This window comes from Corvus hawaiiensis, chromosome 16 (assembly GCF_020740725.1).
Source record: "Corvus hawaiiensis isolate bCorHaw1 chromosome 16, bCorHaw1.pri.cur, whole genome shotgun sequence".
NCBI lineage: Eukaryota > Metazoa > Chordata > Aves > Passeriformes > Corvidae > Corvus > Corvus hawaiiensis.
In genome coordinates, this window is record NC_063228.1 from 14660903 (window position 1) to 14673682 (window position 12780).

General features: G+C 46.8%; 1 protein-coding gene across 1 annotated transcript in view; it reads left to right on the forward strand.

The window, feature by feature from the left end:
• DNAAF8 (dynein axonemal assembly factor 8) overlaps positions 1–12780 on the forward strand; it is an 89047-nt gene that overhangs the window by 60284 nt on the left and 15983 nt on the right. The window contains exons 23-27 of the mRNA XM_048321242.1: positions 751–1077; positions 2720–2794; positions 4231–4284; positions 6165–6334; positions 11443–11638. Of these exons, the coding sequence (XP_048177199.1) occupies positions 751–1077; positions 2720–2794; positions 4231–4284; positions 6165–6334; positions 11443–11638 (822 nt within the window). The remainder of the gene's footprint in view (positions 1–750; positions 1078–2719; positions 2795–4230; positions 4285–6164; positions 6335–11442; positions 11639–12780) is intronic.

Below are 12780 nucleotides of genomic sequence, written 5' to 3' on the forward strand. Positions count from 1 at the left end.
TCAAGCCCTAGGCAGGGCAGGGAGTTTATGTAATTTCATGTGCAGGTTGCACTGAAGTGTGATAACACAGGAGGTGTAGGCACAAAGGGCACAAGTCTGCCCCGGTCTCACACTGTGTTGTATCCAACTCCCCTAAAACGATGTCAAAATACTACTTGAAATCCTGTGATGTTCTGTATCCGAGATCTGAGCCAACAGAAATTTCCAGCACTCATGGATTGAGCCCTAAGTACCTTGCTACAGAGTCAGAAGACAACTTTACAAACCCAACAACATTGAAACTACTTTAGAGACAAGTCAGCATTTTGTTGTATTTATTACTGTGATGAACACTGCTTAAAGCATTACGAGAGGTGCTAAAGGATCCATAATTATGGATTAAGCTGTGCCAAGCCACACTGCTATCAGGGTACTCTCAGTGATTCCCTTTCAGCTCTCCTCCATCAACTGCGCTCTCTAATCAAATCATGGCACTTGCTCCCTGTGGCTCCCTGGTGATTTCCCAGATAGCCCATTTTTTGTTCTTCACTGTAATGTCATTTCTTAGCACTTACATCTTGTGGGTGTTCCTGGTATATTCCTGTATGTGCATTAAAGTCTATTCTGGATGAAACAGAAGTCAAAACAGCCTTGGAACTTGTGTAGGAAAAAAATGGATGTAAACTAAAGTGTTTGTGTCCAAAAGAAAGCCCAGCTTCTACGAAACACAAGCTGCTGTCTGGTGCTAAACACATTTTTCTTGACTTGCAGCAGAGCCTGATTCAGGATTTGAGCTCCTAGGGCTGAAGTGGCTGCCCCATCTCACTCGGTGTCAGGCCAGGGAAATAACCCCTTTTGAGGCTGGAGACACTCACTGGCAGAGGAGCCTGGACATGCTGATGTCCAACCCCGTCCTGGTGTGCGCGCTCCGGGGCATCGACGCCTTCCGAGCCCTGGGAGCTGCACTGGAGGGATGGACACAGGGCAGGGACAGGCTCAGCATGGGTGACAGCCTCCCACAGGCAGTAATGGCCTTGACCCCAGAGGTGACCTTCAGACAAGCCATCCTCTTCTTCACAGAGGCAGATTTTGTAACTGGTAAGGCACGTTTTTACTGTTTGTATTATCCTCGGGGTGTGTGGGAATTGATTGAACTTGGACAAAGGAATCCAGTGCTGGGGGTTTTCTCAGGCACAGAAACAAGTCATAATTTGGGGGTAAATTCTGTGCTTGGCTGAATTAAGATGAGGCAATGAAAGCAGCAGGAGCCAGCTGAGGTCATCTACAAGGTGACCTATTAAATTAATGTGGCTGTGCTTGGCCTGGTGCCCTTTCTAATGATCTTGAGGTACTCCATAAGTATTAATTAGATACCAGAACAATTGGCAGGAGCAGTAAATAATACCATACATTTTACCTCTGTAAGAGAAACTGAAGAACAGAGGCCAAGAGCTCTCCCACCTAAATGTGGGCCCCTAATTGTGGTGCCAGGCTTTTGGCTTGATGTCTCAGCCTTGCCCTGTGCTCAGGGAGATGAAGGGGTTACCAATCTGTAAGAGCCGAAGAAAACAGATTTCTTGAGAATTCCTTTTTATATCCTGGAGGAGAATGAAGAGAGGAATGGAGACCTTTGCTGTCAAAAGCTTCTCAGAGTTCAGTGATGTGTGCCAGCATCGATCTTTCAGCACAGTAAATTTGATAGTTTCCTCCTGTAGCAGGAAATGTATAGCCATGCCTCTTAAAACTAAATCACTGTGCAGACTGTGGGGTTATTGATACTGCATGGCTTAGAGCAGCAGACTACAAGCTCCCACTGTTTTCTATTAATGTGAAATATTCGGAGAAGAATTGGGACTGCCTGACTCCTCACACCCAGAGAGAAGCAGTTCTGAGCCTGACAGTTTCTGGCAGGGAGTTGGAACAAGATGGTCCCTTCCAACCCAAGCCATTCTGGGATTTTATGATTACTCAGAAGCAGAGAGGAATCAAAGATTGTGGTAACACCATGTATCAGCTGAGAGGGAGTGATGCAGTCCCATAAGTGCATTCGTGCTTTGAATTTACAGCTCTTCCTTTATCTTTCCTTGGGGAAGAAAAGTCCTTTGTCATCAACACAAACTTGGACACTTGTGTCAAACCCACTGTGCCTGTGTAGTGTGCAGTAATAAATTTGCTTTGCTGAATACCAAGAAGAAAGGTTTGTCTGGGAAAAGGTCCTGGGTTTAGGCTCACAGCAAGTTCGGGTTGTTAGTGAACTATGGGGGTGTTCTCTGTGAGACTGGTGAGCAGGAAGAGGAGCCTTCAGGAGGGAAGGCATCAGACATCCCAGAGTGGTGTCTAAAACTGTAAGAATTCATGCACTGCAGCCCTTAATTAAAGTTATCTTGAGATGGAGAGGCAGGATAAGAGGGAAGCAGAGCTGCAAGCTCAGTTTATTGGGGGAGGTTGTGATGGTAGGGCCAGCCCTTCCCACCAAAGCCACTGTCAGGAACAAAGGAGCACAGCTGAGGCACAACTTCAGCAACTTGCACTATCTCTTTTATAAGGTAATTCCATTTTTGACTTGTGTTTTTATTGTTGTGGGAGGAATGGAGAGGCCTCTGTGCTCAAGAACTGCTCTTCAACATTTTGTAACATGTTGAACACCTGCCCTGCTAAATAAAATGACCTTTGTCACCCTCCAGACAGTGAAGGTTTCCCATCTGTGAATCCATAAAGATACTTGTCTTTCCTTTTCCAGATGCAAAACACTGCCCTGCTGGGAAATACCTGCCACCACCTGGCAGGAGCTCCAGGACTGAAGGGAAGGCCACAGGTAAGCACCAGTTGCCTCTTGAGGAAAAAGCAAGTCACTTTAGACTCTTAAACAGATTGAAGAAAACTGTATGTCCTCAGTCAGAGCCATTGAAATGGGGTTAGTGAACCTTTGGTCAGACATCCTAATCCCAGGCAATTGGGAAGGAAAGGCCAGGGGGATCCACCTGATGCTGGGGGAAGGTGGTATTGCCACATCATTTCTTCTCTACAGTCCTGAGAATGCCCCTGCTGAGGGATGGTGTGGAAAGTCAGCTGGAAGAGTAATTAGTGCCAGCTCTTTAGCTGCCTTTTTCAGGTGCAGATCCCAGAAATGATGATTTTCATGATGTTTTAGAGAGGTGAAATCAGAGCAGAAGGTGCATTTCCTCTGTCATTTACATCCCAGCGCTGCCCAGGTCACCACGGGATTCACAGATCCTCAAAGTCCTTTCAGATAACCCCAGCACTAAGGAAAAAAGATGGGAGGATGTGAGCTAAAAAGTTATGAGACAAGGCAAGGACCTTAGGGCTGGTTCCACCTGCTATTTGTGCTCCTATTATTGCATCAAGCATGTGGAAAGAGAAAGAGGCCTCATTAGGAAAAAAACCACTTTGGCTAAACACCTTCCAGATACTTAGCCCTGAAAAATAGATAGCCATGGATTTTGGACAGTAATAAATACAAAAAACCAAAAGGTAATTCTGTTTTGACAAACAGATTTTAGTTCTCTCTTATCTACCTTGCACGTCACAGTGGCTAAATTTGCCAGTCACTGGAAAAGGAAGTCTCTTATCAAACTGATGCAGGATTCCCCTCATTGTGCCCTAGATCTGGGTAACTTCTCAATTCACATGTACCTGAAGTGCCTTGATTTTCCTCACCTCTCCAGGTCACTGTAGGTTTTACATTAGACTGAAGGAAACATTTTTCTATTGGCTTTTGTCCTAAGTTCTGATTCACCAGACTCCTTTCATCCTGCTCTGCTCTCCTGAAGAGCCACTGGAGCAGCCATTCCTGGCTGGCTGGGGAATGCCAGGGAGGTTTTATCAGCACCACTCAGGATCCACAGCACTTCTTTGTTTCTGAGAGAACATCAAACAAAACACCTGAGCTCTGGCAACACCAGAAACAGGGCAGCATCTGACTTGACTGTGGAATATTAGGAGCACAAATAGATTTAAAACCACTTTTAACCACTCTCTGAAACCCCAGAAAAGACAACCAAGATCCAACATGATTTAGGATTTGCAGTCCTGATCAGCCTGTGCTCCTGGGTGTGACCCAGCCCAGGGTGTCCCAGGACATCTGAAATCAACCCATCCATGTCCCAGTGTAACACCCTAAAATATCTGTGTGTCACTGTAATGTTGGCTGCTGTATGGAGAGATGATGGCACAGTTCTCAGGTTGTCTCAGAACACACAAAACTCACTCAAATCTGCTTCTCTTCTTTAGAGGGTGAGAGCTGGAGGTGCCGAGCAGAATCCCTGTTTTCCTACCTGCAAGCAGGTGAGAGAAGAGCAAATGGAAAAATGTGGTTTGACAAGGACTTGGTGGAGATAAATCAGCTGGATTTGCCAGCCCAAAATAAGCAAAAGGATTACACCAACATTTTCCTTAGGCTGGAATCCAGGCAGGGATGCACTCTAAGCATGCCAGGAGATGTGGTATCTGCTTGAGTTCACACTTATTTGAAGTCACACCTATCTGAAGTATTATCTATAAATAGCATATAAATGAAACTCTATTTTCACAGGCTATGAAATCAAAACCTATGTAATAATTTTTGGGGGAGGCAAAATGGAAAGGATTGTGAGGAATGGATCTAAAAAATATTACAAGGTAGAGAAAGACCAGGAAAACTGGGAAGGGCTCTGAACAGCCAGAACTGGAGATGGAGATCAGGCAGGTTTGAGTGTTGCCAAACAGGTACCTCTGGTAATTCATGATCAGCAGATGTTGTTCCATTGCTAATTAGTGGTATTTTCTCTAATTCTTGTTACTTAAAATCTCTGAGGAGAGAAAGCCAGCTCTGGGTGACCAAACCAAGCTGGCAATCCTCCTGAAGCGTCTCAAGTCCCTAAACATGCAGCAGGTAGTGACTCACACAGCAGAAGAACGAGAATACCTGCCCAAAACCAGCAGATGGTGAGGAAAACATCTGGAGACCACCGAGTGCTTACATAACACACATGGGTGAGGTTGCTGAGGTGGAGCCCAGCAGCTTCCTGCACTTCCAGGTTGTTGCTATGGAACCTTTCTGTTCAGGAATGATGTGAGGAAAACACATCTGGAACAGGAGGGCTCCCTGCAGCACAAGGGTTAAGTTTCCATATCAAGTGGGGAGGAAATAATCTTGGTTTTTATTTTTGATCCTGTGTTTCTGTGCCATGAATCCTGCTTGTCACTTGGAAATAACAGCATTAAGTTCCAGGTAGCCTTGTTAATGCTTTGTTGCATTGACATCTGTATAATTAATACTGGGGTGTACAGGAAACAGAAAATGACATTCCAGATCAGCTTGGATCAGTTTCAGCAGCCTGTAGGTTGTTCCCCTGTGCTTGTGCTGAGTGATGTGGTTCAGCACCAGCAGTTCCTGGGGCCTCACAGACTGCTTCTGACACTGCACTTGCCAATAAATCTCCAAAAGATGTTATAAGGATAAAATATTAACTATACTCTTAGTAGCAAGTACTTTAGCAAGACTTAAAATTTGAAAGTGCTGTCATTTAAAAATGGAATTTATGTATTTTCTGCCTTTAAATCCATTTTCATCAGACAGCAAAGCTTTCTTGGTCTGGTTTGTTTTCTGCTCCTCACAGTGCTGCACTTTCCTGGCAGCTCTGCTGGGAGAGAAGCAGAAAGTTTTTGCTGGAATGTCAATTTTGGTAAACACAACTCTATTCATAATTGCTTTATGACATTAATTGGGACCTGTCAGGGTTGTTAGTGCCTTTCTGAAACAGAGCTCTAAAATATACAGAACACCAGAGTAAGAATGGAATAGCTACTCAAGGATTACATCACATAATCATCACAGTTCACATGAAAAATGTAAAAGGGAATACTTTATCTCTCTGAAAACATTAATCTATAATATAAAGATTCGAGTCTTATCCGACAGGGCTGCCACAAAAACTTTTTAGGCCTGGAGCAGATTTCCCTGGGGGAGAAACCTCCAAGCCTAGACTGTTTCAGATATATTTTTAAACTGAAAATCCAACAAAGCGAACCCAAATAAATAATCCTGTATGCCCGGGTTTTTTATGGACTTGTTTTGTTGGGATTTTTGTGCACTTCCTGCCAGGTTTCCGCTAACCCCCATCCCCAGATGTCAGCCCAGGGCAGTAAACAAACCCCGCTGAGTTTCACCGAGCGCTTTGTTCCAGGGGCACAGGTTCTCTGCACAGTGCTGCTCATCAAACCCGGTGTCTGGAGCCGCAGGCTCCCAAGGATCCTCCGGAACCTACACCTGGAAAAATTCAGCGTGGTCGGAATGAAACACCTCAGCCTGGAAGCGGCCGCTGCCTCGGCTCTCCTGCCCTCTGAGGTGCAGCAGGTTGGTGACGGGAGTGGCAGCTCCGTGTTACCTCTGGACTGGGGAAAGGGATGAGCTGGGGATAATCCATTCCTGCAAACCCCAGCAATTCCCACCCGGGATTTCGGAGCTGTTGCTGGGAGCGAGCTATATGGAACAATCAGATCTGTACCTTATCAGCACAAAGAGAGCTGACATGCTGAGGGCTTCTTTTATCACGCGCCATAAAGACGCAGCCCTGGTTTCTCCCAAACAAAACTTTGGGGAGGATATGGGCAATCCGGACCTCCCAGGAATCCGTTCAGCTCTGCCTCTTTCCCTGCCAAACAGGTGTCCTCTGTTCCTTCCCCAGGTCATTCCAGGTAGGGCACATCCCGGGAGCACGTGTGCCTGCGTTTATTGCATGTGGTTAAAGCTGGGAAAGCCTCCCTGCCCTGTCAGGGCACGCACATCTCGGGGGAGCAGTTACCTGAGATTACATTGCAGGCACAGCTGCATCCTGGGAGCCAGCCTGGAGAAATCACCTGCGAGGAGAGAAAATTGTCCTTGCTCGTGTCTGATAGACAATAAAGAGGGTTCTTAAATCTTAGGGCACTGTGGGGTTGATTAGCTGTAAATAGATGTTTGTTTCTGCTCTTTTAGGGCATTAGAAACCTTTTATTTCCTACCCCGAGTGTAAGGATACTGTGAAAGCCAGGGAAATGAACTCTGGCCATTTGAGAGGAGTTGGATTATTATTTTTTTTCCCTTCCCTCGGGGAAAAACAATCTGTATTATTAGATTGGTTTCCTGAAGACATTTAACCAATTGACTTTACAGAAACCAAACGTTTATAATTGATATTGCACTTGGGTTAAGTTTGGAAAGTTTATAACATTGTCTCCTGGAAATTCTTGATAGAGGCTTCCAGAAGAAAACAGGCACGTGCCAAGGCAGTGCTCTGGAACAATTAATGCCTTCTGCATGATAGCAGTGAGCACAGGCATCTGAGTTTTAAATATTTATACTGGCAAGAGAGATATAGTGGCCGTTAGGGTTGATGGGGATGTGCTTCCCAATGTTATTTAATCACAGAGCTAAACACAAAATGCTTTTTTCATCATCTGAAACAGAAGACATCTTAAAACCCCCAAATATCCTCAGGAAGCAATGCAGATGCATGTGGGGTAAATGTGAGGAGAGGTTGTTTCCTGAAAACGTCCTTGTTTTTGGAGTTCTCCAACACACCAGAGCAGCTGTGGAGCATTGATTCAGTTGCCTTGAAGAGCTGGTGACTAATGAGGATAAAAATTACAGACTGTTGGGGTTTTGTTCAAGGGGAAAAAAGCAGGGTTTGGAAGTGAGGAAGCAAAGAGAATAGTCTGCCTTTGGTGAGGGGGAGCAGACAGTGGGAAATGCTTTCTGCTGTCCAGGAGCTCCTGCTCCCTTTTAGAACAGCAGGAATGGCTCTCACTGGGGAGGGCTGGGAAAGGCTGAGCTCCCAAGATAAGTAGGGAGATTTTGAAAAAGCCTCAGCAAGCTCCAGGGACTGGGTTATTTGGAAAATCCAGTGGGTAAGTGGCTCAATGGCAGCCGTGGGGGCAGGGCTGTTTTTCCCAGCTAAATTCCATGTACAGCTTTTGGATGGGAGGAATATTCATGATGGATCTGCTCCTTGGCTTAAGGCACAATGGGATGCAGTGGTGGCCTTAAAATGTGGCTCCCAATATGGGGGCAAATTGCTGGGATTTAATACATCACAGAATCCCAGCTGGGGTGGTCCCAGTTGGGTTTGGAAGTGACCTCTGGAGATCATCCAGTCCCAACCCCCTGCCAGGGCAGGGTCACCTGGAGCAGGTGACACAGGGATATATCCAGGTGGGTTTGGGATATCTCCAGAGATGGAGAGTCCAAGCCCTCCCTGGGCAGCTGTTCCATGGCTCTGCCACCCTCCATGGAAGGAATTTCTTCCTCATGTGGAGGTGGAATTTCTTGTGGTTTAGTTCCTGACCATTGCTCCTCATCCTGTTGCTGGAAAGAGCCCTGCACCATCCTCTGACACCCTTGGAATATTTATATGGATTGATGAGATCCGTGATGGAATGTCCTGTTGAAGAAGATGGAGCCAGTGTGTCTGTCCCTTCTAGAAGTTCTGTCCAGGGCTTTTTCTCACTTTACCTGGAGCATGCTCCAAAATCCATCTCTACAGAACTCCCAAGCACTGGGATGTGCTGGTTTGTTGTGTGTACGTAGCACTGGAGAGCAAATCTGGATTTATTCACTGCAAGCAAGACAACCTCACATCTCCTTTTCCTTTCTAATGTATTATTTACATGCACTTGACAAACCTCCTTGGCAGCATGAGCTCAGCTCCGTGATTGCTTTTCCAACTGAAGTAGTCCCCCCGAGCTCGGAGCGGCGCGTGGCCTTTGGACCACGAGACAAAACGACTGCTCTGCTCTTTGCTGAGGTTATCGAATCACAGGAGCCACAACAAGATGTTTTATCTGCAATTTAATGACGATTATCAAAAATAAAGGTCATGTAAACAGAGCTGACATTGTCTCCCCAGCTTTCAGCATGACCTGGCGGTGCTCAGCCAGTGAGGAGCCCCTGTTCCCAGGGGGATTCTGCCTAGGAGGGCTGGATCTCCTTTCAGTGCTTATCCAGCAGATCCAGCCCTGTGCAGATTAGCAGTTTTGGCTTTATTTTTACAGTGGGGGCTGATCTTGCTGTGGGGGATTACCTGATGTGATTGCCTGCAGTAGCAGGTCACTGGGCTCAATAACTCCGCGATTCCCTCCAGCCCCATCTTGTGATTCCAGCGGTAAAGGCAGCCGGATCATTCCCTGCTCTTTCATCCCGTTAGCCCTCCCGAGCCAGTGCACAGCTGGAACTTCCTCTCAACGAAATTGCTTCCTGAATTCCAGGCAGCTGCACAGGGGCAGCCCCAGCACAGCTGCTCGGGATCTGCAAGGACACGGAGGCAGGATGGGAGTGGAGGGAATGAAGGCAGCGCTGGGCTGGAGTGGCTGTGAGGAGTGTGAGGAGCTGCCAGAAGGAAAGAGTCACCTTGACACCCTGACACCATCAGCAGCGATTAGGAACAGCATCTTCTTCAACACCAAATCCATGGATTTGCTGGGGAGCAACTGCAAGATGGAAGAGTTTTGTTATTTAGATCTAAAATCACTGGTTAGATGCTCTGGAACAAAATAATGCCATTTATTCTGGTCTGTTTAACAGAAACTGCATGTTTTCCTTGCAGCTGTTTCCAACCTGGATGAATATTGATATGTTTTATCAGTCCTTTAGAAAGTTTTCATTGAAAACATCACTGGTTTTTCATTGCCCAAAGAGAAAACCCATAGAAAAATGGATTAAATCCATTTTTTTAACTAACAAAAATTTTCCAGCAGGAAGGGATTATTTTGTATTATACAGAACTGAATTAATGTCACAATTTCTCAGTACACTGTGACAAGCTGAAATTCTTCATCCTCATCCAAGCAGAGCTCTTGTCACCAGAGAGCCCCTGAGCCACACACTGTGACCCTGTGCCCGCTGGGCAGGAGGACTGACAAGCACCACATCCAAGCCCTTAAATACCTCACCAATTTAAGCACAGAGGGGCTTTCTCATGGAATATTCTGCCTTTGCAAATAGAGGGGGGAATATCAGGCTTGAGCCCGTGGTTGTCAATTCATAACCTACTTCTTAGAGATGCAATTTAGGAGGCAGGCGAGTGCGACGAGATTTGGGTCAAAGGCAGTGAATGGTTTCACGGGATAGAAAAGCAGAGAGGCCTTGAAGTGTTTTATCTCCATATTTCTAAATGAAATGATAGGATTTGCTTTTGGAAATGTTTTATCTAGAGAATTGCTATCCTCTGCTGCTTCTAGAAGATTAAAAAACAGAGGAATTAAAACCTCTGTGAATGACGTGATTCAGCTGAATCAAATGGTGGTTTTTCCCCTCTTGTTTTTATTTCCTCAGAAATTGGGAAAAAAAGTAAATAGCCATGGGTTGATTCTGGCAGGGAGCTGGAAATGCCCTTGTTTTCTATGCTGGAGAGAACATCCAGCCCTGGCTGCTGCACTGTGGGGTGCAGGGAGGCACAGCTGGATGTTCCTGACACCTTGTTCAGACGGAGGGGCAGGAGGAGGCAGAACAGGATGTTCCTGCCACGTTATTCAGCTGGAAGGGCAGGAAGAGGCAGAACTGGATGCTCCTGCCATGTCATTCAGATGGAGAAGCAGGAGGAGGCAGGGCTGCAGCTGCTGTGGGCACCCTGACCTTGTGCTCAGCCCAGACATCTGCAGCAAGCCTGGCTTCCCAAGGTTTTCCTTCATTCAAGCAGTCAGCAAGGCCAGGAGGGCTCTGCCACCCAGCTGCCCCTGGCACTGCTGCCTTTCCCAGGGTCCCTGTTGCTCTGTCTGTCCCCAGCCCTCAGAGCAGCCTCTCCTCACCAATGCAGTGGTTGCTGTTGGTCATTTCCTCTCATCCTTCTTCAGTGTAAGATCCCAGGGTGTTGTGACCTCCACAGCTCTGCTCAGGAGCGGGCACGGGCTGAACTGACCACGCTTGGAAAAGAAGCAAAGGTGGAGAAAATTGCTATGGAGCAAAGGGCATCAGACAAGGCCAGGAGGACAAACCAATTTCTTGCAGCCCCTGTTCTGACCTTCTTACTTTTAAGTTCTATAGTCCTGATCCTAACTAATGTCTGGAATTCACTCTTCAGGAGAAGCAGGGTGTGTGTGGGGGGGTGGTCCTGCCTTTTGTGAATTCAAAAAGCAAAGCTCTGGTATTTGTGGTCCATCATTTTATATCAGCTGAAGAATTAAACGTGGCTCCTCATCCCAGAGTATTTGTGACCCTGGTGTTCTTGCTTGTGCTTCCTGCTGATCTGGATGTCCCCCTGAAGGAGCAGCCCCTCCTGTGACCTGCTGGATGTCACAGGAACTGCTTAGTGTCTGAGCTCTGTATTTTGGAATCTTTAGTACACTAGCAGTCTATTAAAGAGGAGAGAAAACAAGGAGCAACAGCAGATTTGCTTACTCACAGCTTTCCTTCCCAGCCAAAGGAAAGCTGGGATGTTCCCAGTGCTCACCAGTTCCTTATAACCTGTTCCATCTCTGGTTTCTTCTCAGGATCCAGCTGCTGTAGAAGCTCACTGTACCTACCTTACCTCGGGCACTGCCCTCGTGCTGTGCCTGCAGAGGCCCAACGCTGTGAAGAAGCTGATGGATCTCCTGGGGCCAGACGATCCTCAGCTGGCCCAAGAACTGGATCCATGCCTCTGGAGGGCTCAGTATGGCACCAGCACAGTCCAGAATGGATTTTATGGTAGGTTTTTGTAAAAGAAAAGTCCAAAGGCTCAGATATACAAATGAAGACTATGTTATGTATTGTTCCCTCCCGCATTGTCACTACACGTCCAGCCTTGGAACAGTGGAGGCCATTATTCCCTAGAAAGCTTTCCCTGTGTTCTTGGTAGCTGAGCTGAGTGTGTCTCAAGCAATGAAATACTCTCCCAGAAGATATATTCCAAAAGGGTTCTTCCCAGAGCAGCCCTAGATCTGTCTTTATCAGAACAGATTTCCTTTGATCTCTTCCCTGCTTGGTTATTTCATTATTATCCCCAAGAACCCATCTGTCTTCCCTGCTTGTGTGTCCCTTCCTGATGTCTCCATTACCCATGGGCCAGCTCCAAGATTTCACAAAGACTCTGAGTTCCTGTAACATCCCAAAGTGCTGATGGGCTGGCTGGAGAGAGGTGATCCAGACCTGCTCTGCCTGAGGCAAGCAGGGAGACTCAGCTGTTTCCCACCTGGAAAGGCTCTTTCCAGCTGGCACATGGGCAGAGGCACAGGGCAAGTCAGCATCCTTGGAATGCTGAACCATCCCAGCTCCTCTGCCAGCAGGGAGGCACTGGGATGTTGCAGTGTGTGGGAGGGGGTGAAGGATGGGAAAATGGGGAGTATCCCTGGAGAGAGCAGCCTGTGGAGAGCCCAGCATTATTGCCACAAGGAGGGAAGGATGTCATTCCAAAATTCCCATGGAATTAAGCATGGTCAGCTCCCTGCCTGTGCCTCTCCTCAGTGTTGTACGGATTTTGCTCTAATAGTTAAAGGAATGTAAAAATAATGAAGCAATAATTTCTGTAAACTCAGGTGAACTGGCTGGCAGGCACTGTGTGCCCTCAAGTCCCACAAGAACTTTCCTGACAAGATCCATTGGATTATATGGCTCTTCCTATCATATCCTGGGCTGTGAGATCACTCCCTCTTTTCATCCACGTCCAGTGGGCTGCTGAGAACCGGCAGGGAATGAAGGAGCCACAGCTTGGGAAAGACAACCAACCCCTCACTGCAGAACCTTCCTTAACCCTGAGGACTAGGATTCAGCCAGGAGAGATCTCTCACCATGATCCCACAGGATTTGTGGGAGTGACTGAAGAGCAGGATCTACCTACACAAAAAAAAAAG